The sequence below is a fragment of the Acipenser ruthenus genome, chromosome 6 (assembly GCF_902713425.1).
Source record: "Acipenser ruthenus chromosome 6, fAciRut3.2 maternal haplotype, whole genome shotgun sequence".
NCBI classification, from domain to species: Eukaryota; Metazoa; Chordata; class Actinopteri; order Acipenseriformes; family Acipenseridae; genus Acipenser; species Acipenser ruthenus.
The window spans coordinates 51,520,619-51,548,213 of record NC_081194.1 but is presented as its reverse complement, the minus strand read 5'-3'; the positions used below and the strand labels follow the sequence as shown (position 1 = coordinate 51,548,213).

The window sequence follows — 27,595 nt, the reverse complement described above, 5'->3', positions numbered from 1 at the left end:
CACCCAAAGACTCCTTGCAAAGCACCCTGTAGTTATCGCTTACATATAAGACAAATGGAGGTGTGACAGGGTGGGCGATGGTCATGCAGGCAACACAGAAGTCACCTGATAAAATTGCTGTTAGGTGCCTGTAATGAATTGGCATCTCAGTCCACTGTATTGCATGGAAAGGCAAGGGCACGACATGAACCACAAACCATGCGGTTCAAAGGCGAACATTTTCACTTTCAATTAAAGAGCAAGCTCTGTAGTTGACAGGTAATGATGCGTCTTATGCTGATGTCTGGATTAGTGACTCATCTGCCACTAGGAGGAGATGTATTACACGTTGATCTGCGCAGTTCTATTAGTCACTTATTTTGCACAAAAAGGAGTGGAGAACTTGGCACAGGATTGTACTATAACAACAATTGGAAGAGACCACTCATCCTGCCACAGAAAGCCTTACACATAAATTACTTTAAGTTAAAAACTGGTCCCGGGTCTGGAATTTCTGTGGGCGGCACTGCTCCCAGTGTTTACTTGCATCTCCTGTCTCTGCTATTCCTGCCACCTGCCTCCATGACTGCAACACTGCCCTTCCACAAGCATTATGTTTTCCTGGCAGTTGGAAAGGAACCAGTTAAGCTTTGTGTGCATGAGACAGTATTACGACACATCTAAGTGAATTGCAAAGGGCATCCAGTTTTTTATTAATGTTGCTAAAATTCCTATGTTGGTAACAGTGCAATTAACTAGAAGGGCTGAGGCTGTTGCTCAAGAAACCGTAATAAAAACAGTGTTGCTTACAGCATTGATAAGGATGCCTTTCATAAAAGCAACAACAACAAGGGTATGACGAAATTATGCATTAAATTGTTTGTGAGATTACAAAGAGGTGTGTGTTAAACGTCTCAATGGTGTTGCTGGGCACTTGCCAAGCTTGTTTGCTTTCAGACCAGCAGTGGCATTAAAGGATAAGGAAACTGTGCCAACACAGGCTTGTTTCGACTTTATGACTTTGTTAAAGGAATAAGGATTAGTAACTTGGCAACTGGTGATCTTGAACCAAGTGACTAGAAGGACAAGCCCCATTTCATTATCAAGACCTGCTCTGTCAACCCATCTTCACAGTTAGACTGATGGATTTTTCTGGCAGGGAAGCTGTCTGTTTTATGTCCCGTAAAAAAAGACAATATGTGAAACGACATACAATATCATATAATAAAAGGCTATGGTGTAGCCTATGACACCCTGCCAAACTCCACTGCCACCAGTGGATGAAGAAATACCACACATGTTACCACTGGCAGTGTTGCACTTTGCTGTACCAGCTGTATTTAGAGATTGCAATATGCCAGTTGCAAAAAAATCCTTAGAAGCCCTGCACTTGTAAAGAGGGTATTGTGTATTTTTATTTAAGTTTGGCAGGGATGGGGTCAATTCTTTCACCGGCTGTGATAATAGACCTCATATTGCATAGTTTACTAGGCAACTGCAGTTCTAAACTTTATAAAAATGCATTACTAATGTTAAATGTATATGAAGACTACCTTTACATTTTTACCACATTTTAAACTTGAGCGTGATAAAAGCAGGCCCTACATCTTCTTCATGCATTATAATTTTGCCTTTAAAAAAAAAAAGGATATTCAATTTAAAAAGATAATCAGAATTAAAGGTAAATAGCCACACTTTAAAGTAATTGTAGCTATGTGACAGAAATACAGTGATTCTTGGTGGTAAATCTCCTTCCCGACCTGTGAGGGCGCTAAGTAGTGAGAACAGAGTACCTTGGACGATTTGGCCAGACACTTAATTCCCAGGGTTCAAAGGAAGTCGGCCAGCTAGAAAGGGGGCGGAACTCCGGTGCATTAACTCATCGACCCGGAAGGGAAACGATGTGGCAGTCGCGGATTGGAGGGGCGGCTGCACTCGTTTACCAAGGGGTCATGTGTGACAGCATAAAAGGAGACGGAGAGACGCAATCTGTTCCTTTGCTTTGGTTAAGAAGTATAACCCGGAAGGACCTGTGGAAACTGTGATAATGTATTGCGAGTGTTTGTTTGTTTGTTTTGTCTTTAATTGTTCTTGTTTGTTATTAGTAGACGGCTAATACGTTCTGGAGCTGTCGCCATGGGCCAGCACAAAACCCAGAACAGCACTTCATTTTGTACATTGTGGGAAAGATATGTGTTTATTATTTGGGACTGCAACCCGTTTATTTATTCCAGTGCATTACACCTTGTTGTGTATTGCCTGGAATTATTGTTTGGTCACAAGACCAGGATTATAATAAAAAAACCTTTTCCAACTGAATTACAACTCTCTGCCTGTTAATTACGCACTACATCACTCCTGCACCTGTACACAATCAACTACTTTGCCACAAGCTAACAAAATAGTTCCATATTTCTCTCCTCTGTCATGTATTTTCATTTTAAAACATGATATCTGGTTCTACTAGGTTAAAGAAATCTGTTTGCAAGGCATGCTTTTTGACTGTCTTGCACTTCCTAGGTCATTTCAACTAGAAAGATGGAATTGTCCAAACCCATTCACTGGTTTATTTACAGCCAATAACCAATCAGCTGCTTTCTCAGGTTACTGACATGCTTTCAGCCAGTAACATGCTTTGACCCAGAAGACACTGTTGGGATGAAATAATCCAGGAAGTAAATCAGTAGGTTCCTGGAAGGCGAAGCAAGAAAATATCTGTTTTAAAATTAAGTGCAAGTTTGCAATAATGTGTCTCTTTAGAAAACTGCACATTCGAGAACGCGCAAAATGGGTTAGATTTAAATAATTATTTTCTTAGTGTGACAGGACAGCGTCACGGCCAAAGCAAGGAGACCCAGAGGCTGAAAGCTGCAGTTGCTGACTTTTATTATTTTTATTATTATTATTTATTTATTTATTTCTTTATTTCTTTATTTCTTAACAGACACCCTTATCCAGGGCGACTTGCAGTCGTAAACAAAAATACATTTCAAGAATCACAGTACAAGTAATAATACAATTAAGAACAAGATAAAAATACAATGACTTTGGTTCTAGCAAGTACAAGTATGACAAAATACGATTCAATAACGGAGCAGATAACAGTATCAGTGATAGTTACATCTGGATATAATTAAATACAAAATACTACAGATTAAATAACACTTGACAGATTACAGTACTCTAAAGTACAGGATTAAATGCAGTAAAATAGGGTGCAGATAAGAGCAAGTAAAGCGCATTTAAGGAAGAGTGATAAAGTGTCCAGAGGGAAAAGAGTTCTACAGGTGCTGTGAAGAGGTGAGTCTTGAGGAGGCACCGGAAGGTGGTCAGGGACTGGGCAGTCCTGACATCTGTAGGAAGGTCATTCCACCACTGCAGGGCGAGGGTGGAGAAGGAGTGGGCTCTGGAGGCAGGGGAGCATAGAGGAGGTAGAGCCAGTCTTCTAGTGCAGGAGGAGCGGAGAGGTCGAGTGGGGGTGTAGGGAGAGGTGAGGGTCTGGAGGTAGCTGGGTGCAGTCTGGTCAAGGCATCTGTAGGCTAGTACAAGAGTCTTGAACTGGATGCAACTGGTGATCGGGAGCCAGTGGAGTGAGCGGAGCAGGGGAGAAGCGAGGCAGAGAGAACACCAGGCGAGCAGCGGAGTTCTGGGTGAGCTGGAGCGGACGGGTGGCGGATGCAGGGAGGCCAGCCAGGAGGGAGTTGCAGTAGTCTAGGTGGGAGAGTACCAGGGCCTGGATCAGGAGCTGGGTGGCGTAGTTGGTGAGCAAGAGTCGGATTCTTCGTATGTTGCTCAGGAAGAATCGGCAAGTGCGTGCCAGAGTGGAGATGTGCTGGGAATAAGAGAGGGAGGGGTCCAGTGTGACTCCGAGGTTCTTAGCTGAGGAGGAGGGAGAGAGTGTGGTAGATTCCAGAGGAACGAAGATAGAGAGATCAGATGAGGGGGAGGAGGAGGAGGAGGGAAAGAAGAGGAGGTCAGATTTAGGGAGGTTGAAACTTTTATTAACGAAACAAACGCAGAAGCAAACAAAACACAGGAACAAAAGAAAGGTTCAAATAAAATGTTTAAACAAAAATAAATCACCTAAACAAACACTCCTTATTGTTCAAGCTGGGCAGTCACCTTCATTGAACTTTCACCTTCTCTCGCCCACAAACAAAGGCTCTGGTTCCCTTTATATACCATGTGGGTGGGGCTTGATTGACCACCAATTCATCAATCAAGACCCTGCCACATTCCACACGTGGGTTTGTCAGTAATGGGATTTTAACCGCATCCCTGCCAAACTTAAATTCAAACTATTCACACTTTATTTTCACAACACCAAAATCACAGTTTGCCCTGCCACAGTTAGCTACAATTACTTTATTGTTTTGTACATCCAGTATTCTTCAACTAATTGTTTTTTGTTGCCCACAATTTTATATATATATTTTGTTTTTCATTATTTTTGTATCAATAAGTGTACTGATAAACACATTTTGTTTTTATTTTGGATTTTAAAAAATCAGTTTCACATTTGAATAAAGCGTTTAATTTGAGAAAGCAAAGCCCCTTTAAAATCAAATAACAAATAAATAAAGGATACTTATTCCAGTTAGTGCAATTCATTTCCTTGAAAGCTTACAGTTAACAATGTGTCTGTGTGATTTTGTGACTGACATCATTTCATCAGAGAATGCATACATTGTCTCCTTTCACATTGCTTCCAGTCACATTAATTTCTCCTTTGACACCAGTTACAAGTGTTTTTTTTTTTTTGACAGTGTTTGCCTTTCATTTATTATACATTGTTAGCTGAAGGTCTCAACTTGCCAAAGAGATCAATGCAGAGGCAGGGGCATCAAGTTATGTGTTTGCATTTTTTGTTAATCGTTTGCATTTATTACGCTATAGCAATATGATAAACTTGTATTACTGTCTTTACTGCAGACATCCGCTATTGTCAGTGCTTCCGGAGCATTGCTCGGGGCTATTACAAGATTACCCAGGGTCATAAGAGGGGCTACATTTTTTTATTCAATTAGGACAGGGGTTCCCAAACTTTATTTTTTAATTTTAACTAAAAAAGTTTTAAACATGTAAAAACATTATCACCTTGAGCCTAATGTAAGACGTAGAAGAACATCCTGCATCTTATCCTGTTTCACAACCCCTTTCACTTTAGCCTTTACTTTTTCTTGTTTTCTGGGTTGCTTTCACGGTCCACCATGATTACCAATTTAGCCTGGCCACATATATAAAGGAGGAGCTTGGAGATAGCGCCTCAGTTCAACCCACAAAGACAGTAGATACTTGTGCTCTCTGTGCTAGGCATTGAGATCGTTATCTTCTTTGGCGAATACTTCTTCAAAGGCCAGTACATTTGTATTTAGTTTATTTTAAAAATAAAAGTGTGTTGCCCAGCACTTAATAGTATTTTCCTGAGTCTATGGTTTTTGCAATTTGCTATTCCTACCAATTGCCTGTCTGGACCACCAAGCTACCCTGCTTCACATGGTTACTCTAAGCATTTACTACAGTTTACCCTGGTTTGTTATTATGCATTACCATACTTTTCTGGTCTTTAAAATGCTTTCCTGTGCTTTACTATGTTTTATAATACTTTGTTATGCATTTACTATGGGAAAGGTTTAAGGTTATTCATATAACGTTTACCACAAGGTTGCACCATTGTTTTGTAAAATGACTCAGCAAACTGTAAATTTTACCAACCAAGGAAAACCTATGGTGCATTTAGGAACTCTTAAGCTAACCTACAAAGTTATTTATTTGAAGCTTAACATCAATTTTGTGTTGCATGAAACAGTGAGAAAGCAAGCATCTGTACAGTGCTAAATCCCCAGTCTGTTGTCAATGGAATTTCTACTATTAATGCTGTGCATTTGACATGTACAGTATATACTGCATCTAGTATTGTCTGAGTAAAGCAAACTTATGTGGCAGCAGTAGAGTAGACCCAGTCTCCTGGCCCATAAAATGGCTACAGGAGTTCTAAATCAACAATTCATCACAGTAAAAGTAAAAAAAAAAAAAGAAAAGGTCAATATGATTTCTTAAGGCTTTGTCTTTACTCTAGTTTCAATGGAGAAGAAAAAAGAAAAGCAAAAACCAGTAAGAATGGCTAGACCCTAAGGGAAAACAAGGCCTCTAATTCATCATTGTAGCAAATGACCTTTGCACAGCTGGTTTTGGCAGTTGAAAGCTAAAGAGCTGTTTGCCACCTTCTTAGAGAGATATCCCACTGCCTGTACTGGTCATAACTTAACTGTACAGCCACTAAACTAGTCCCATTATATTGTGATCCGTTTTATTTTCTTGCTGTAAGAGCCAAAGACCGATGGTAAATTTATTGCCTGTGACAATATTTAATGTTCCTATTATTATTATTATTATTTATTTCTTAGCAGACGCCCTTATCCAGGGCGACTTACAATCGCAAGCAAATACAAATACATTCAAGTGTTACAATATAAGTCATACAATAAGAACAAGAAATACAATAATTCTCAGGTGTGACAAACCACAATTCAATAATACAGCAGATAATAGTGAAAGTTACATCAGGATATGATTAAGTAGTGATAGTTACATCAGGATATGATTAAGTACAAAATACTACAGATTAAACACTTGGGAGATTACAATATTCTGAGGTACAGGATTAAATGCAGTAAAATAGGGGGCAGATAAGAGCAAAATAAAGCATATTTAAATGAAGGGTGATAGTGTCCCAGGATACAACAGAGGAGTTCTACAGGTGCTGTTTGAAGAGGTGAGTCTTAAGGAGGCGCCGGAATGTGGTCAGGGACTGGGCAGTCCTGACATCTGTAGGAAGGTCGTTCCACCACTGCGGAGCAAGGGTGGAGAAGGAGCGGGCTCGGGAGGCAGGGGAGCGTAGCGGAGGTAGAGCCAGTCTTCTAGTGCAGGAGGAGCGGAGAGGTCGAGTGGGGGTGTAGGGAGAGATGAGGGTCTGGAGGTAGCTGGGTGCAGTCTGATCAAGGCATCTGTAGGCTAGTACAAGAGTCTTGAACTGGATGCGAGCGGTGATCGGGAGCCAGTGGAGCGAGCGGAGTAGTGGAGTAGCGTGGGCGAAGCGAGGTAGAGAGAACACCAGGCGAGCAGCAGAGTTCTGGATGAGCTGGAGCGGACGGGTGGCGGACACAGGGAGGCCAGCCAGGAGGGAGTTGCAGTAGTCTAGGCGGGAGAGTACCAGGGCCTGGACCAGGAGCTGGGTAGCATAGTTGGTGAGGAAGGGTCGGATTCTTCGGATGTTGCTCAGGAAGAATCTGCAAGTGCGTGCCAGAGTGGAGATGTGCTGGGAATAAGAGAGGCAGGGGTTCCTACTTTGCAGCAACCTGTGGATGGTGGTCTTCTCTGATTCTGCTTCAGTTTTACAGGGATATAGTAAAGCTGTAATGAAACTGCAAATTTGATATAGTGAATTCTTTCTCCAAGTACCCCATAAAATAAACAATAAAAAGAACCCAAAAGAATACTATGGAAGTCAAAGAACTGAGGCTGTAGTTACGAGCTTGGCATTCCAATCTCCACTTGGGAAACTGGTTGTAAATATTTTGTATTAGAATTAAGTCAAGGCGGGTTTTAGAATATAGGCTATAGGCAAACAACTCTGCAACTGTGCAAAATGTGTATCACGTATGCTCAATTTAAAACCAACACCACTTTATTAGATTCTGTGGTAATTATTAATTAAGGTGTAAGGCAAACTATAGGCTATTATCACTTTACATGCAGAATATTTTTTGTTTGTCCTATTGAAAGTTTATTACTACAGTTAAATATTCAAGCTATTCTCCAAAAACACTTACAATACAATCTTTGGTATATGGGTGGTCTTTTATTGACAGATACCAGGAAATATAAGCAGCAGTTTACCAGATTATCTCCAGATTCACTATCAATGTTTTATATGAAACACACAGCAAATACAGTGGGATTGCAGTATATACAGCAGTCACTGTGTTACTGTCTTGTCCCTATTGGCGAAGTGGAAAGGTAAGATCAAGGACATTTCTCACAAAAGACTGCTGATCCTGACTTTATTTTAGAGATTTTGCTCATACTTGGGAGAACATTATTAAAGGTCCCCCCTAAAATACCAATCTGCAACCAATTTATAGCCACCAGATGCACTGTATGCAAAACTATGACTGAACCTGTGTATGTTGTTGGGGGATTTTCCCAAATGTCCACATGCTGTCTTATTATTATGCATTTTGAATGTAAATGTACTGTAACAAAGGCAGTTTTCATAGCGATACCACACTGCATTGTGTTATCCATAGTGCCACAGTGCAAGGCCTCAGGGGAATGATGTCATGTCAGTTATTACAGGTAAAAGCAGCTGGCAGAGCTTGAGGAGTATGTTTTGGCAATTCATATGCTTCGTGTCCGTGTGACGGATCAATTTTGTGTCCAAGTTTCGTGAAAATCCATGCGCTAGTTTTGAAGTTACTGAATGGCCAAAAAAAATAGTTTTTTCAGAATTGAACCCAGGACCACTGCGCCGCCCCATATATATATATATATATATATATATATATATATATATATATATATATATATTCTTCATACTAATATATTGTGTACGATAACGTATTACAAACAATATAATGTGCATGATAATTAATATTACCAAATGTTTGAGGTTTTAATCATTTATGTTCAGAACCCTCCTTCTGTCTGAACTGTGACGCGCAATACATACAGAACAGTTGTGAATACACCAGGGTAGCTACATTTGAACAAAAATAAATAAATAAACGCAACGCTTAAAAGAGTTTTTCTATTTTTTTGTATGTGATTTATGCCAGCATTTTGTTTACATGCTGAAATCCCTAGTTAACGGAGTTACAAGTATCTGGGAGATCCTGTTGTTCATCATTATTAGGCTATTATCTTGTTTATATTACTGGTAAGCGATGAAATGGTTGACTTGATTGTATGGAAATGTGCCGTTCTCCTCCTAATGATGTCATTTTAATCAATGTACATTTTTAAACAAGGTATAAATATAAATATATTCATGTTGTTATGAATAATCGTAACTAAAGTATTCATGCTTTAAAAAAATAAAATGTTATAACCTAATAACAATAGCTTGTTTTACAGTGCCTTGCGAAAGTATTCGGCCCCCTTGAACTTTGCGACCTTTTGCCACATTTCAGGCTTCAAAGATAAAGATATGAAACTGTAATTTTTTGTGAAGAATCAACAACAAGTGGGACACAATCATGAAGTGGAACGAAATTTATTGGATATTTCAAACTTTTTTAACAAATAAAAAACTGAAAAATTGGGCGTGCAAAATTATTCAGCCCCCTTAAGTTAATACTTTGTAGCGCCACCTTTTGCTGCGATTACAGCTGTAAGTCGCTTGGGGTATGTCTCTATCAGTTTTGCACATCGAGAGACTGAAATTTTTGCCCATTCCTCCTTGCAAAACAGCTCGAGCTCAGTGAGGTTGGATGGAGAGCATTTGTGAACAGCAGTTTTCAGTTCTTTCCACAGATTCTCGATTGGATTCAGGTCTGGACTTTGACTTGGCCATTCTAACACCTGATATGTTTATTTGTGAACCATTCCATTGTAGATTTTGCTTTATGTTTTGGATCATTGTCTTGTTGGAAGACAAATCTCTGTCCCAGTCTCAGGTCTTTTGCAGACTCCATCAGGTTTTCTTCCAGAATGGTCCTGTATTTGGCTCCATCCATCTTCCCATCAATTTTAACCATCTTCCCTGTCCCTGCTGAAGAAAAGCAGGCCCAAACCATGATGCTGCCACCACCATGTTTGACAGTGGGGATGGTGTGTTCAGGGTGATGAGCTGTGTTGCTTTTACGCCAAACATAACGTTTTGCATTGTTGCCAAAAAGTTCGATTTTGGTTTCATCTGACCAGAGCACCTTCTTCCACATGTTTGGTGTGTCTCCCAGGTGGCTTGTGGCAAACTGTAAACGACACTTTTTATGGATATCTTTAAGAAATGGCTTTCTTCTTGCCACTCTTCCATAAAGGCCAGATTTGTGCAGTATACGACTGATTGTTGTCCTATGGACAGAGTCTCCCACCTCAGCTGTAGATCTCTGCAGTTCATCCAGAGTGATCATGGGCCTCTTGGCTGCATCTCTGATCAGTCTTCTCCTTGTATGAGCTGAAAGTTTAGAGGGACGGCCAGGTCTTGGTAGATTTGCAGTGGTCTGATACTCCTTCCATTTCAATATTATCGCTTGCACAGTGCTCCTTGGGATGTTTAAAGCTTGGGAAATCTTTTTGTATCCAAATCCGGCTTTAAACTTCTCCACAACAGTATCTCGGACCTGCCTGGTGTGTTCCTTGTTCTTCATGATGCTCTCTGCGCTTTAAACGGACCTCTGAGACTATCACAGTGCAGGTGCATTTATACGGAGACTTGATTACACACAGGTGGATTCTATTTACCATCATTAGTCATTTAGGTCAACATTGGATCATTCAGAGATCCTCACTGAACTTCTGGAGAGAGTTTGCTGCACTGAAAGTAAAGGGGCTGAATAATTTTGCACGCCCAATTTTTCAGTTTTTTATTTGTTAAAAAAGTTTGAAATATCCAATAAATTTCGTTCCACTTCATGATTGTGTCCCACTTGTTGTTGATTCTTCACAAAAAATTACAGTTTCATATCTTTATGTTTGAAGCCTGAAATGTGGCAAAAGGTCGCAAAGTTCAAGGGGGCCGAATACTTTCGCAAGGCACTGTATGTATTAAAAGTCTATGTATATGTGTATAATGTATCTAAAATGTGATCCTACTTGGGAATGTTTGTTATAATAGTAGAGAATTTTTCTCATACAAAAACTAAGAGTTGCACCACAAATAAAAAATATATAACAAACCAAAAACTTCTTTTAAGATATACAGAGGACTACAATCTAAGTGGAGGGATTTACTTTCTATTGCATATAAAATATCATGTTTTAAAATCAGCCTTCCAGTGAAAAAATAACGGATATTAAACACAAAAAACTACATTTTCCTTCACAGTAAGAGCTGACAATTCCAAAAAAGACGGGAAATTGTCAGGTAAGGCCGCCACTGCGCCTTTACCTGACCCATGTTCTGACAAGGCTTTCCAGCACACACTGTTTAACTGGTACAGTTGGTGGGTTCACTTCACACAACATGTGTAGTCACCAGTGGGCTGCTGAGGATTCAAAAGTTCTCTTATAGAGTTACTGTCATAAATGGATAAGAAAATGGATAAGAAAGATCTATAAAGTTGATTGATTGGTTGGAAACTGATTGTGTAACATATTTGTCTCCTTTCAATGATCTCATTACAACGGAACCCCTAAAGACACATGGCGTAAATTAAAAAGGGAGGCTACTATCTCGTGCACACAACCTACTATCCTGTGAGAATGAGATATTATAGTAAGTAGCCTCCCATTTTAATTTTTACATCATGTACCTTTAGGGGTTCCGTACATTACTATGCCACACATACATCTTTATTTTCCAGCACATCAAACACATGTTTTTGTGTCCGTCATAAACAAAACCAAAATCCAAAAAAAAGAAAGAAAAAAGCTGAAATAGTTATGACAGTTGTAAATATTTGTATATTCTAATTATTCTATTCTAATTAGCTTTTCCAATTCACATATAATTCTACGACAACATGAAAACAACCACGGTTGTTCTGGTTTTAGACCTCATCTGACCTGCCCAGTGGTGACACCACACGTTGTGTGAAGTGAACCCACCTACTGTACCAGTTAAGCAGTGTGTGCTGGAAAGCCTTGTCATACCATGGGCCAGTTAAGGACACAGTGGCAGCCTTATCTGACAATTTCCCGTCTTTTTCAGAATTGTCAGCTCCTACCGTGTTTAATTATACAATATTCAGCTTCACATCTGTAGTTTTCTCCCCCAAAAAGCAAGTGCCTCTACTGTTCAATATCTGCAGTCAGTATTCATACAACTGGTCCTCTTCTTTTATAACTCAGTGACCGGCACCTTCCTTTAGGTGGTGCAGCCCAATACAGAGCAGGGAAGCAGTTGGCAACAATTTATCTCATATTGAGATGGAGGCAGCTATAGGGACTTTGATGTAAACCTGTGTCTCTGTTCAAAGAAGCTGGGTTCTGTCAAAAGATCCTGTGTCCCTTTGCCAAGAAGTATCTGCTGTCTGAGGCACTGCAGAGTCATTTGCATATTGACAGTCATAATTCTCTCACTTGCTGACACATTTTACAAAAAACGATATCACGTCACACTGTGCCACATACTGTAAACCAACGCTATTTCCATGTACTACCCCCTCCCATTCTCCTGCACATACTGCAGTTATGACATGGAGAATTAGTGGGTGATGAAAGAAAACCAAAAAATATGTTTTTTAGGAACAATGTGTACATTTAGGCTTTAAGACTGCATGTAGTGAAAGTGAGTTTGAAAAGAGAGCTGCTCTTTCAGCACTTAAAAAATATTTGTATTCCCTTTTTTGTCTCTTACAGTCCTTTGAACATATTCTGGCAGACTGCAGTTCAAAGCAGATCAACCTTAAATACTCATTATCCAGGACACATTTGTTTACTTGATATTTAAAACATTTTTTACAGTGTCAGGCCAAGAGTATTATGTACAATAATAACCATAATATTGGAATGTTATACTCCATAACTTACTGTACAGTGTTCACGTGAGAGTGATAATAGTTTTTGTTCTATAAACTAAGAACATTGATCATTGTCTAAAAGGCATGTAAAGGAAAGGGAAAATAGGGTACCTGTATTATTTAACTTGGATATCCTAGTATTAGCTGTTGCTTCAGGTTTGCTCTTGGTTTTACACATAATTATTAATAAACTATGTGTCACATATTTCTTGTAGAATTATCTATAACCTGTAGGAGGCTGTGTGGTCCAGTGGTTAAAGAAAAGGGCTTGTAACCAGGAGGTCCCCGGTTCAAATCCCATCTCAGCTACTGACTCATTGTGTGACCCTGAGCAAGTCACTTAACCTCCTTGTGCTCCGTCTTTCGGGTGAGACGTAATTGTAAGTGACTCCAGCTAATGCATAGTTCACACACCCTAGTCTCTGTAAGTCGCCTTGGATAAAGGCGTCTGCTAAATAAACAAATAATAATAATGTATTTTAACAGCTTCTGAGGCAAAACTACTAAATACCAAGGAAACATAATTATATATGTTTCAGTTGAGGAATAAACTTGAAGAATTTTAAACAGTGTGTCAAACAGTAGATTTCTAATTAAAATCCAAATGGATTTAAGCGTTGATTCGACCGGGTGTTTCTTGGCTGGTTATCGTAGTGTGTGCAACAAATAAAATGCTGCTAACTTTCTTATTTTTCCAATGAGGTGCAAGAAGCAGGGTTAAAATGTACTGAAAGGCTGAATCTGGTCATCCAAATTGTCAGTTTCCTCGTGATACCTGAGTCACTGTCAAATGTATTTTAAGAAGAAACCGTTTGAACAACCGCTCAATTCCTTGTGCACCTTAAGGGTTAAGAAGGAACCTGACACAAAGGCAATAATCGATGTCCTCCCTGCAGCATGATTGATCTGTGTATATGTGAAGAGGCCACCCTGGTTTGACCCTGGGTTGACACAACAACCCTCATTCCTTGACCACAAACTCAGTGGTCTATCTACACCATGATGTACCACTGAATTATCGGGTTGAGTAATGAATCCTTACTAATTCTTGTTCTGTTACGCATAGTAGGCTCTGCTGCCTGCAGAAGAAAAAAGGGGTACCATTAAATGTTCTCGGGTGCTACACTGGCTTTCAAAGCAAGTTGCTGTTAGTGTCCTGTTATTATTGAGTTGGACCGTACAAATCATAAAGCGATCCAAGGAGTTTGTCATTAAACAGCTTAGCCTCTAAAATATCAGAGTGTTTTTCTATTAAATTGTTATAATATATATATTTTTAAAAAACGTATTTTTTTATTTCAGTTTTATTATTTAAACAATTTTGAATAATTTTTCGCAACAAGATAATAATAACCAGGATATGGCACTGCCACTGTCGTATATACCCCACTGCATTGAATTGGTCTCCAAAGAGTTGTAAAAAGTCAGCAGGCACCGGCTGCTGAAGCTGTGACGCAATGCCAGTAGACTACTCGGAATACAATAGTAGAAATGAGGCGGTAAAAACATGCTATCAAAGACTTTGCTATCCTGGACAACTCAGAAGGCTGTTTAACCTTGTATGACGCACTGACAAAAATAAAGGACTGGAATATTTTAAGGTGAGTTGATGATGTTTCCTTACCTAAAGGTATGTAGCCAATTTTGGATCAGTACTTTTTGTAATTAAAAAAAAAAATATATATACATACATTCTGTGGCTTAACAGCAATAGCAGTGTACAGGTTTTTTTTTTTTTGTAGTAATCAACGGTGTGTCAACCAGCCAAATGTGATGTCTAGAAGTAAATAACTATGGGTATCAGTTGTGTTACTTGCTTCCCTAGTTTACTTTAAATAAACGTTATGACACTTTAACATGGAGACAAGAAAATAGAGGTAGTGATCTTTTTGTGTTGGACAATGCTAAATATTAATGTATGCAATAATCAACGGAAAGTAACCATCTGTGCAGAGATTCTACTTTTGTCAAAAATGTCTTAAATTTGTGGCTATAGCCTATAGGCACTGCAAAGATCGTTTATAGGTGTAGGCTAGCTTACAGCGATGGTTATTGCTAGTGCTAAATTTGTACAGAGAGATGCCGGGGGGCAAGCGGTAGCTGTTTCCATCAAACTTATTTTTATATGCTAAAACTCAATGCGTATGAGGGGAAAAAAGCACGACAATTGTGATCAAAATAGACAAAATTCGGTTAATTCAATACGAGCGAACAAAACAAAAAAAGTTGGGTAGGGTTGGATGAAAATGCATCCTGTACGATAAATGATGCGCATAAATGCAATGGAAATACTTTCTGAACGAATTTTATGAGCTAGCACATACTTTTTTTCAGTCATAATTTAAGACGTATTTTGGTCAACGCAGCACATTTATCAATCAAGTAACACATACTGTATCATATGTCAATCAAATATACTCAACAGCTATGGCCAAACATTTTGCATCACCTTGAAGTTTAGGATTGAGACAAAAATAAATAAATAAATAAAAATGAACATACCAAATCAAAGGAACTACAAAATTATATCGCAAAAAGTAGACCGAAAGCCATAGTACAGTACTTCATGTTAGATTTAAGAATGTCACATTTTGTTTGATTTTTCAGTTTTTCGTTAAGTACTGTACATGGAAAACTACAAAGCGGTATTTAATTCAATATGTTAACATAACATTATTCAGCAGGTTTCATTCGATTTTATGAAGCAAAATTAGTTAATTCTGTATCTGGTGAAAAACTTTTGGCCATAGCTCTAATTGCCCCTCAATTATCAAAAATAAATTATTCTTGAATCACCTATTTTTTTTTTTGTAATACCAAAAAAAAGTAAAAAGAAATTGATGAGCACCGGTAATTCAACTTAACAAATATAGGGGTCGGCACAGTCAGACGGACACCTTACAAAATACTAACCTCACAAATGAACGTGTGTCACAGGAATAAATGTTAAATATCTTTTATAATTGTGTGATAAATACTATGACACGTAAATTGTGGCAGAACAGAAACAACCAAACCAATAAAGTCAAATAAAATATATTTAATAAATATCTTTTCTTTTACTAAAATCCAATAAAAAAATATATATTCATAACAATTGCCTGCAGACACAATAAGAACATCCAGATATAGCAGCTTTATAAAGAACCCCAACCCAGGCAGGATCTTCAGCACTGAGCTCATACAGTAAAAGCTATTCACAGGATCTTCAGCACTGAGCTCATACAGTAAAAGCTATTCACAGGATCTTCAGCACTGAGCTCATACAGTAAAAGCTATTCACAGGATCTTCAGCACTGAGCTCATACAGTATAAAAGCTATTCACAGGATCTTCAGCACTGAGCTCATACAGTAAAAGCTATTCACAGGATCTTCAGCACTGAGCTCATACAATAAAACTATTCACAGGATCTTCAGCACTGAGCTCATACAGTAAAAGCTATTCACAGGATCTTCAGCACTGAGCTCATACAGTAAAAGCTATTCACAGGATCTTCAGCACTGAGCTCATACAGTATAAAAGCTATTCACAGGATCTTCAGCACTGAGCTCATACAGTAAAAGCTATTCACAGGATCTTCAGCACTGAGCTCATACAGTAAAGCTATTCACAGGATCTTCAGCACTGAGCTCATACAGTAAAAGCTATTCACAGGATCTTCAGCACTGAGCTCATACAGTAAAAGCTATTCACAGGATCATCAGCACTGAGCTCATACAGTAAAGCTATTCACAGGATCTTCAGCACTGAGCTCATACAGTATAAACGCTATTCACAGGATCTTCAGCACTGAGCTCATACAGTAAAAGCTATTCACAGGATCTTCAGCACTGAGCTCATACAGTAAAAGCTGTTCACAGGATCTTCAGCACTGAGCTCATACAAATCAACTATCGGGAAATAGAACAAAGAGGGGGGCGTAGTTTCTCCATCAGTTCTCCATTCAATTACAGGGTCACTAACTTGAATGTCAAGGTGCACTAAAATGAGAGACAGTATTAGAATCCTTCAGCATATGCAATGATATAGTAACATATGTATATATAGACATCTAGGCATACAAATATATTAAAGTGTAAACATAGACACACAATACAGTATAGTTTAGATCTAGAAAAAACAGAGGACGAGAACGATAGTTTAGTCATCAGCCACTTTAAAGTTGGACTGTGTTTTTAGAAACAAGTATAGTCGCACTGCTTCGCAGTTACACTTATCTTTAATTTAACTCCAGTCGGCAGCTGCATGTCTCACAGTCCAGCTCCTCACTGCAGCCAGCACAGCACAAGCACACGCCCACAGATCGGTCCTGGTGCTCAAATCAGCAGCTAAACAATCCGGCAACAGCGTTGTTTGTGAACAGATAATATCGGCAAAGTGGATTCCCCTTCGTCTCGTCTCTCTGCGTCTCGGTTCTTGGTCAGCACATTCCCTTGATGTTCTATCTCCAATATTCTCTCTCCAGTGTTCTTCTCCAGTGTTCTCTCTCCAGTGTTCTCTCTTCAATATTCTATCTCCAGTGGTCTTCTCCAGTGTTCTCTCTCCAGTGTTCTCTCTTCAATATTCTATCTCCAGTGGTCTTCTCCAGTGTTCTTCTCCAGTATTCTCTCTCCAGTGTTCTCTCTTCAATATTCTATCTCCAGTGGTCTTCTCCAGTGTTCTTCTCCAGTATTCTCTCTCCAGTGTTCTCTCTTCAATATTCTCTCTCCAGTGTTCTTCTCCAGTGTTCTCTCTCCAGTGTTCTCTCTTCAATATTCTATCTCCAGTGTTCTTCTCCAGTATTCTCTCTCCAGTGTTCTCTCTTCAATATTCTATCTCCAGTGGTCTTCTCCAGTGTTCTTCTCCAGTATTCTCTCTCCAGTGTTCTTCTCCAGTATTCTTCTCCAGTGTTCGCTCTCCTGTGTTCTCCTTTCTCTAGCCAAACCGGTTGGTATAAATAACCGGCAGCTAGTTAGCAGCTCAGCCCATAATTAACAAGATGGTCAATTATTCAGCTGGGGCTCATCAGTTCATTAGTCCACCTGCAACAGAGGTTTAAAAAACACACAGCAAATCCACAACAAACGTGCACAAAGTAAATCAATAAAATAATGAATAAAGTGTCAATCTCAAACTCAAAATAAAGTGAAAGCAAAACAAGAAAATAGTGACAACACAATTAATACAAATAGTAATAATAGTAATAACAATAATAATAATAATACTTTGCAGGTGTGACACATGCTCATATGATCATGTCCATTAGTATTACCCACATTTAATTATAATATAAAATAAACATACCTCATAATGCTGTGCTAGCATTACTGACGCACCGTCCGATTTAAATACCATAATTATCTGGCTAATTATTGTGTTCATTTTCCAAACAACTGAATATGGCTGCACTTAGATTTTCTGGCAAAACTCAGAGCGAATTTCACCTGCTTCAACATTTACAAAACGATGGTAAATAATAAGTTGACTCTGGTCAGTGCTTTCATCACACATTGGCCCTGAGTATTCCGACAGTCCGAAACTCGCTGTCTCCGTCAGTTTTAACCCTGAACGTTGTTTCCATCATAAAATGAAACAGTTTTCTGCTGTTTTCCGACGGGTGGAATGGTTACAATTTACATAACTGTTCAGTGTTTAAGTGATAATCCTATATGTTACTTATGCAAATAACAGTTTTTACATCATTTCAGGATTTTAATCAATGGACAGCTGGGACTGAAAGGCAGAGGCGGAGAAAATGAAACAGGCGTGTTTCAGGAGATATGGAGAAAGAAGAGAAGGTACATGTAATAGAACATAATAATAAAGCAAGTATATCAGGTCGAAGAAAAAGAAAAAAAAGTAAAGACAGAGAGCTCATTTTAATGTAATTTTGTAGGTTCTGTATTAATTTTGTAGGTTCTGTTGCACTTTATGAAAATTAATAACACAAGTGTATAATATGATATCATATATACTAGTGGTTTTCAACCTTTTCATCTTAAGTACCAGTGTTTCCAGCAGGGACCACCAGGTGCACCAGTAACTATGTGCAATCTTAAATGACTATTTTAAAACCGAGACCTACCCCATTCCGATTAGGTTTGTTGTGTCTGTACTCACTTGTTTGTTGCCTCTTTCTGCTGAATGGTTAATCTATGAGCTGATGACTGCAATGAACTCAGCATGTTTATATTTTACATTTTTTGCAAGTGTGTATGGAATTGGTGATGGCACCTTAATTGTGTACAGTTGTAATATGGGAAATAGTCCTGATCTGACAGCATGTAACAGAACAAAACAATGTAGTTTAACAAAAAAAGGGAATAACTTTTCTGTCCTTCACTTCACTTTTTTTTTTTATTTTTGTAGCGAGAGAAACAAACACTATGGACTTAAACCGTTCTTGCAGGCTGCAGGCATCCACATTTGAATTTCCTTCAGCCTCCCGCATTGTACCTTTACCCACCTTTTTTCCCTAAAATTCCAAACCCCAAATGAAAAAGGAAAGTTTCTAAAATTTAAAGAGGCATACTGTGCACATTTAAGACAGTTCAGGTATTTTAAATTGGCCTTAAAACTGAAATAAATAAATACGTAAATTGATCCTGATTCACAGATTTTATCCTGCAAACTGATGCCCCTGTTGTAGTAGGAGTAGGGACGGGTCTCTCCCAGGAGGTAGAGGGCGTGGGGCATTTGGTATTGTACAACAGCAGGAAGCTGCTTGCGTGAGAGACTCAGAGAACTCTGCTGTAATCGAGAAAGAAATGCCTAGCCTTCATAGAAGAACAACATTAACTGAAAGCAAGCTTCTGTGCGCCTCTCTTCCTGTGTGTATGGGCCCGTCCACCCGCATTCAGCAGTTTTTGTAAAATGTCCCAAACAAACAGTGACCTTGCGGGGGTCCTACGCTATAGAGTAATTTGCGTATAGGTTAGTCTGGCCCTGGTCAGAATGTTTTTTTGTAGTCGTATTTGGAACCATTTTAGCTGCAGTCTGGAGCCCTGTTTCATCATTTCTCATTTCTCTGTGATTCAGTGGTACAAACAGATTGATACATTACAATGGTATGATTGAGGGAGTATTGTGGTTGAGAAGTCATATCGTCATAAAGAACAACTGCCGTTGTGTACCAGTGGCAAGCCTGTCACGTACCAGTACTGCATGTTACGTGTCCCACAGGTTGAAAACCACTGATGTAAACAACCGGCATAGAAGGACAAGGCTGTCAGTGACACATCGAATTTCACTCAAAATGTAAAAATGAATAAGCAATAAAAAAAATAAAAAAAACCTCTTGCGCTATTTAGGTGATGTACCTCAGCAACCGCCTGTGTTGCAGTTAACCATTTGGTTTGAAGCTTATGAGCGCACAGCGCGCCTCACTTCATGTCTGCCATGTGCTGCTCCAGTATACTCTAGGGGCGCTGTTTGTTGCTACAGTGCAAGCCTGACTCCCTCCTGCACCACATTTCCCTCAGCCAATCCATTGACAGTGGTTAGGGTGTACTTTAATATTTAATGAGTTCCGCATTGCACCCCCTAAAACCCACTAACTACAAAAAATAAATAAATAAGGTTTCCCCCCAAACAAAATTTCTCACTGCGTACTTAAAAAAAAATAATACCCAAACCCTAAACCCTAACCCTAAAAACGACTTCCTACTTTCAAGCTGAGTGGAAACAAATGGCAAAATGTAGGAGTTCCCTGAAAGCCGTGACCACCGGATGTAATCGTATCCTTAACAATAATACAATTCTTTAGAACCGCACATTTAAATCACAACACATGTATTGTAGCGTTGCGTGAAAATGAAGGCAGACTCACACAGGTTTTTCAAGCTCTCGAATGCAGCGGTTTATTAATCCGGGACTCTACACTTAACAGGTAAAAGCATGCTGCTTTACCAGCCAGTGGTACAACTACAGCTGAGCAGTGTAGTGCAACTCAAACTGTGAAAATAATAAAAGAATAGAAAGTCCAAATCACACTGTTATGGCTGTGTGCTACAGCCGTCTAAGTGCAGTCTCTGGTTTCTTTCTTGGTTCTCTTAGTCATGCTTCTCTCTGGCTCTCTTTTGCTGTTTTTCTCCAATTCTCTCTCTGTTCTTTCGTCTCACGCCACACCATTCGTCTCAGCAGCCCGCTACTTATCCCCCTGCCCAGGCCACGCCCCCTGTGCACCAGCCACCAATCCCAAGCATGCACGGCTTCCTGCTCTCGATCCCTTGATTGTTGCAACATCTTATCCCCTGATTTGTGACAACAATGTTGCAACAGGGTCCCACTCGTGCGGCAAGCCGAGCTTCTGGCAGGTGGACATTCTCCCGTCTCTGCCGTCCCTGAGCACCAGCTGCAGTTGAACCATTGGGCCACAGAACCTTCCCGAATGCAGTTACAGCAGACCCAGGGTCGTTACTGTATTTAAAAGAGTACAAGTTTACAATCACGTATTCCACATCATATACAAAGTAGTCGTATGGGCAGAAAAAATGATTAAAAGCAACTGCAGTACAGAAAAAATATATTCTCCTGCTACAGACCTGTACAACTGCCCGGTGTTATGCCAAATAGTGTCTTCGGGCAAATACTGCTGGTGCAACTCTCGTATTTGCTTGAGTCAAGACTGTTATTGCAGTCCACTGCAAGAGCATCCGCTGAACAACTCTCAGACTTCCCACATCTGTCAGCTGCCTACCAAAAACGTGAACGTCCCTAGCAGCGGACTCATCTTTAGCACATGCAAGGACTTACAGAGTTGATAACACTGTTTTGAGAATTAAAAAAAAAATACTAAATTCTCAGATAGCATGCATCTGAGAGCAAAACATAGTATGAAATCTTTTAACTTTCATAACGTAAGAGATACTGGGGATGTGCCCCGGCAAGCCCAGGCACAAATTAAGCATTGCCTACAATTATGGAATAAAGCAGGTAAGATGACATACTTATTTTTAAACATTTTTATTTAGGGACTGTATGAAAAATATGTAATGCTATATATAAAATATATTCAAGCTGCGTACTTCTACACTTTAGCGATCTGGCCTTTGTTACATACATCAGTGTATACCTGGAGAGCAACTCCTGAACTCACAGACTGTCAAGAAAAAAAAAAAAAAAAGAATATTTAAGTAATTGCATAAAATATCACTCACAATGACTGCTATTTAATTGCACTGTATTTAATATGTGCTCTGTTACTAAAGCACTGCCAGACTATTTTTAAAACAGCACGGGGCACACCTTTTAATGACTATTTTCTTTTTTCTTGTCAATGTGTTGTTCAGTTTTTTTTCAAGTGGTTGAGAAAAAATATTGGATGAAAAAGAGTAAATAACAGAAAGGAAGCAAAACTTCAAGTGACAAACAACAATCTACATTCCTGCAGAAACCTCCCAAAGGAAGGGATGGATGAGGTTGAGTTGAGTGCTAATTTAAACCTTTCCCTCTTTATGGCCTGTAAGAGCATCTGCTACCCAGGCAGGCAAAACTCTCTCTAGCACCTTACTGTTTACATAATATAATATATAAATATATATAATCGTATAGGGTGCTGTCCAATAGAAGCACATATCCTCTCCACGAGAGTTCAGAGCCAATACTTTGTTTACTTCAGTGGGTGAAAATCAGCTTGTATGTTACACAGCACCCTATACAATATATATTTTTTTATAATATATAGTTTAAAAAAGAATTAAACAGTATAGCTAATTTTAATGTGATGTCATGTCCAACTGTTAAGACCATCTGATACAAAGAAATGTCAGATGGCTGTATCACATCAATATCAGGGTCTTATTGATATTATTTATTTCTTAGCAGACACCCTTATCCAGGACGACTTACAATTGTTACAAGATATAACATTATTTTTATATACAACTACATTATTTTTACACATTATTTTTTACATACCCATTTATACAGTTGGGTTTTTACTGGAGCAATCTAGGTAATCTAAGTACCTTGCTCAAGGGTACCTTATCCTCAGATTGAACCCACAACCCTCCAGTCAAGAGTCCAGAGCCCTAACCACTACTCCACACTGCTACCACACTATTCTACACTGCTGCCACCGATATGCAAAATGTCTATAGGTAATGTTCAAAAGATCGCAGACAAGTCTTTAAACTGCTCAACTTAGTCAGATATAAGAGAGATGAACCACATACTGCAGGAGTTTCATTTTTATGTCCAACTCCTGCACAACACAAATACAAATTTCACATGTGCTTATTTAACCAGGATGAAAAGGGGGTCCTGGCAAGAGATGGCAGGACATGTCCTTATAAATTCAATAATAGGAAATAAACAAATCATTTAAACAGAACAAAGCAATAAATTAAGGGCAGCAGTGTGGAGTAGTGAGTAGGACTCTGGACTCTTGACCAGAGGGTTGTGGGTTCAATCCCAGGTAGGGTACACTGCTGCTGTACCCTTGAGCAAGGTACTTTACCTAGATTGCTGCAGTAAAAACTAAGCTGTATAAATGGATAATTGTATGTAAAAAAAAAAAATAATTATATGATACAATTGTAAGTTGTCCTGGATAAGGGCGTCTGCTAAGAAATTCATAATAATAAAAAACAGGAACAAACATTATAAAACAGAAATACAAAATAAAAACATGGGAAAGCAAACAACCCTGGTCATCTTTTATTTGCAGGATTTACAACCCTGGTCAGATTGAAAATAATCATTTATGAGCGATTTGTGAAGAGGCAATTTAATGGTTGAGGCAATGAATTCCAGAGATAGCTTATCCGGCACATATTTGATCTCAATTTGGGGATTTTAAAAATAGAAATACCATTTGATCGAAGTGCATCTGTAGAGGTACATGTCTTTAGCAGAGATGTAAGGTAGCTGGGAGCATTTCCTGAGTACACCTTATAAACTAAACATAAAATACGAGAGAGCCTTCTAGTCTCCAAACTGCACAATCCTAAAGTTTCATAGAGAGTATAGTGGTGCTGGTTGTAATCTACATTTGGTATAAAAATTGCAGCACACATTTTACTTAGTAAGATTATTTTGTTTTATATAAAGAATTCATATTTACACATTCTTGTAATTCTTTTAACTCAGGAATGAAGAGTGTAAAGAAGCCAAGAAGAGTTGCCATGGGAACAAAGGAAAGGCTTTTTGCAAAAGCTTTCGAGTTGTGATAAGGATTTGCCCCCGGGATCAGAAAAATGGTCAGTTGCTTTGCAGTGTTTCACTCTCTGTTTACATCATAGTGATGGTTTGCACTTAACAGGACCCCCTGTTTCTGATTTTCAGATGAGATAAAAAGCTCCATTAAAGTGAAAGAATCAAACAAAATCATAGTGGACACTGGGCGGGTGAGTTTATTAACAGAAATATGTGTCATTACATATACATACATAACTGTAATTTATCTTGTGACATGTTTCAAATCTAATCGTTGCCCTCTAATGAACCAATGAAGAAACTGAAGTGTGACATTTTGTTGTGATGCCATCAGCATTGGTGCCAAAATGTCCCATGCTTGACAGTAGAAAGACAAACTACAGCAAACCTTTTTCATCTATCTTACTACCTTCCATGGTCCACCAGGAGGATTATCATGGCACACTCTGGAGACATTAAACAAGGCTTCAAAATGTGCAGTGCTTTCTTGGAAAGAATTCATTAAAAATGGAATTGATGTCGTATGAATCCAGTATTTATCTCGCAAAGAGTGCTAGCCTGGCATGCTTGCTCAAATTGCTACAACAAAACATTTATAAGCAAAGCCAAGGTAACTCATACTTTTGGTGAGTTTAAATTATTTAAAAAGTAAAGAGCCTTATTTTTTTTATTTTTTTTTTTTGAAGGGCCACCAACCTCACATGTTGGAGTTTGACGCTGTTTGGGATGAAAATGGCTCACAGAAAGATGTCTATGAATCAGCAGCAAGGGTAATTTACCAAAAGACACAATACTTCAAAGTTAAACTCTTTTTTAGTATTTTAACGTTAACAACCAGCTTACTAACATGATAGCAGAAATTGTTCAGTTTTTTGTCAATAGTTGCTAAATAAACAGTAAATGATTTATATGATTAAAAAAATACTATTTTCCTCAACATTTTTTTTTAAATACCCCAAAAAATATATATTTCAATGATAAGATGATAAGTAAATAAAATGCTTAAGACATAATAGGTAGTCCGATTCAATAACAATTAACTATCCATTAGCACTAAGCTAGAGAAACTAATAAAAATACACTGCTACCACAAATACTACATCGCCTTCTGTCAGTCTGTGCACAGGTGTACCATGTCATGTTTCCTATCTGTGCATCTATTTTATAATGCATATATGCTTTTGGCAAGACAACTTAAAAATGTCACAAAATGTGACTGAAGGATATTTATTATAGCATAAGGTGAAAGACAAGCCTAGCATTGTCCTGAACACACCCTGTGTATAGAAATGTCTAAGAAGTGCCTTGTAAAGACGTATCTTCAATGTGTAGAACAGAATGCAGGCCCAGAAGTGATTGTGAAAAGAACAGATAATGAAACTAAAAACATGGCTATTGACTTCTTTATGCTCTTTTTCAGCCTCTTGTGGGCTTTGTGCTGCAAGGATTCAATGGATGTGTCATAACGTACGGGTCGCCAGCAAGTGGGAAAACATACACATTGCAGGGTGGATCTCTCACAGGAAAACAAAGGGGGATAATCACTAGAGCTGCAGAAGATATATTCAACTGTATCCCCTCGCTTAAAACAAAAAAGATCATTTAAATTATTTATTGGAAAGTGGGCAATTCACCAGAATACACAGCCACTACACGCCAGTGTTTTGAAGCCACGGCACAATTAATCTCTGTTGTTGTCACAGGCTAGACCACCACTTCCCCTTACTTCCACCTTATAGTAGGCATGAGGGTGGCTTATGGTTTGTACAGAATCAGTTAGCAGTATATGCAACAGAGATGCACATTCTCTTTAGTCATTGTCATCATGCTTATATCAATCAATTTCACCTTAACCTCACAAGCAGCACCTGAGGCATCAAACTGCACGATTCGAGCTTCCTTTATTCATATTTCCAATGAGAAAATGTATGATCTGTTGGTAAGTTTTACTATTTATTATGTAGGGAATGCAAAACTATGGTATATATATATATATATTATTTATTTCTTAGCAGACACCCTTATCTAGGGCGACTTACAGTTGTTACAAGATATCACATTATTTTTACATACAATTACCCTTTTATACAGTTGGGTTTTTACTGGAGCAATCTAGATAAAGTACCTTGCTCAAGGGTACAGCAGCACCACCTGGGATTGAACCCACGACCCTCCGGTCAAGAGTCCAGAGCCCTAACCACTACTCCACACTCCTGCCCTACGTATATATATCTATCAAACACAATACTGTATACTGTATATATATATATATATATATATATATATATATATATATATATATATATATATATACTGTATATATATAGTGTTTGATTTATTATTACACTTTAAATGAAAAATTGTTGTACAAATGTTTATTTGTGCATAACACAGTGGCAACTAGAAAAAAGAGAGGAGGCCTTTTAATTATTTATTTTTATTTTTATTTAGTAACTTTAAAACCACATATTTAGTTGTCTTTTAGAACATGGTGTAATTATACTTTATTTTAATTGACAAACACTGTATACATGTTGTTGGTATGTGCACTAGTTCATATGTGCTTGGTAAGTCAGGAATGCTTTAATTTACAAATTCAGTAACCTGCTGCACCTACTCTCCTGTTCCAGGACAGCCAACCACAGGAAGTGAGCCGCATCCACGAGAGCGAGGAGAGCGTGTTCCTGGAGGGGCTAACCGAGGTGGAAGTGGCCTCTGCTGAGGCTCTGCTCCAGCTTTATAGAAGGGGGACCGCAAACAGAAATGCAGGTACAATAGCCTCATGAACCGTTAAACATTTTGTCTAGGATGGATGAATCACTGGGTCCAGCTAAATTCAGATGCTACTGTTCTGTCTGGGATTGGTTTGACCAAACTCTGTGTGGGTCTGTCCACTGTAGGGTTCTTTGCTGAATGGACTTCTGTTTTTTTTTTTTTTTTAGTTTTTTTTTTATGTTGAGTGGCAAGCGCTGGTCACCGTGGGGTTTTCCAGTGTTCTGTGGAGTTTTCGATTCTTATACTAGAATTGTACTGTTTTACCACACTTACCTTCACATATACAGGCCCGATTGTGCTTCATCGTGCTTTCACTGCTATTTTACTATGCTTAACTACTGTTCGCAATGCTTTTGCCCAGGTGTACTGTTGTACATTTCATAAGGAATAATGACATTAAAAGTGCTGACCATAAGGCTCTGTCAGGGCCAGGTAGCATTGTTCAAATAGACAAATACAGTTTTACGAAATGTACGGGCACCTTGGACTTTTTTTCTGCACAGAAATCCTGTGACCCTTGTTTTAAATGTCAAGTTAAAAATTGACTAACACTGGGATTAAGTTAATTTCATTTTGCCGATGAATGCCCATGCCCAGTTCAAGGGCAGCTGTGCTTGTATTACATGTATATTGGAACTGGGATGCTATGTGTGTGTGTGTATGACAGAGACAACCCACAGTTAGAAAGTTAAAGAACACCACTAGTGCCCAGGCAAAATCATACTGTAAATTTCACTCTGTCATTCACAGGAGTCTCAAAGGGGGAGTTTGCCAGTAAGAGTCACATAATATTTAATATTATTATTGTCAACACAAATCTGACAGACAGTGAAGGTAAGGAAGGAATTTCAATGGCGTTTAACAATAACACAGTGCTCCCTCTATATTTCACAATTAGATTGTTCTCAAATTTGGTCAATTCATGTTTAGGTACATTGTACATGTATGATACTTCACTATGTAAGGACCCTCCTCTAATTCATTGTCCTCAATATGTCACAATTTTCAGTGTGTGTAAGT

The 27,595-nt window shown here is 38.6% G+C and overlaps 1 protein-coding gene across 2 annotated transcripts in view; it reads left to right on the top strand.

The window, feature by feature from the left end:
- The first annotated feature begins 14,015 nt into the window (after nucleotides 1-14,015).
- si:ch211-63b16.4 (uncharacterized) overlaps nucleotides 14,016-27,595 on the top strand; it is a 32,389-nt gene continuing 18,809 nt past the window's right edge. The window contains exons 1-10 of one of the 2 annotated variants that reach the window (XM_034018319.3): nucleotides 14,016-14,263; nucleotides 18,352-18,441; nucleotides 21,934-22,067; nucleotides 23,735-23,844; nucleotides 23,930-23,991; nucleotides 24,487-24,570; nucleotides 25,221-25,371; nucleotides 25,666-25,739; nucleotides 26,431-26,569; nucleotides 27,326-27,409. In XM_034018319.3, coding sequence (XP_033874210.3) covers nucleotides 22,054-22,067; nucleotides 23,735-23,844; nucleotides 23,930-23,991; nucleotides 24,487-24,570; nucleotides 25,221-25,371; nucleotides 25,666-25,739; nucleotides 26,431-26,569; nucleotides 27,326-27,409 — 718 coding nt within the window. In that variant the 5' untranslated portion in view covers nucleotides 14,016-14,263; nucleotides 18,352-18,441; nucleotides 21,934-22,053. The remainder of the gene's footprint in view (nucleotides 14,264-18,351; nucleotides 18,442-21,933; nucleotides 22,068-23,734; nucleotides 23,845-23,929; nucleotides 23,992-24,486; nucleotides 24,571-25,220; nucleotides 25,372-25,665; nucleotides 25,740-26,430; nucleotides 26,570-27,325; nucleotides 27,410-27,595) is intronic. The other variant, XM_034018318.3, reaches the window with a different exon arrangement.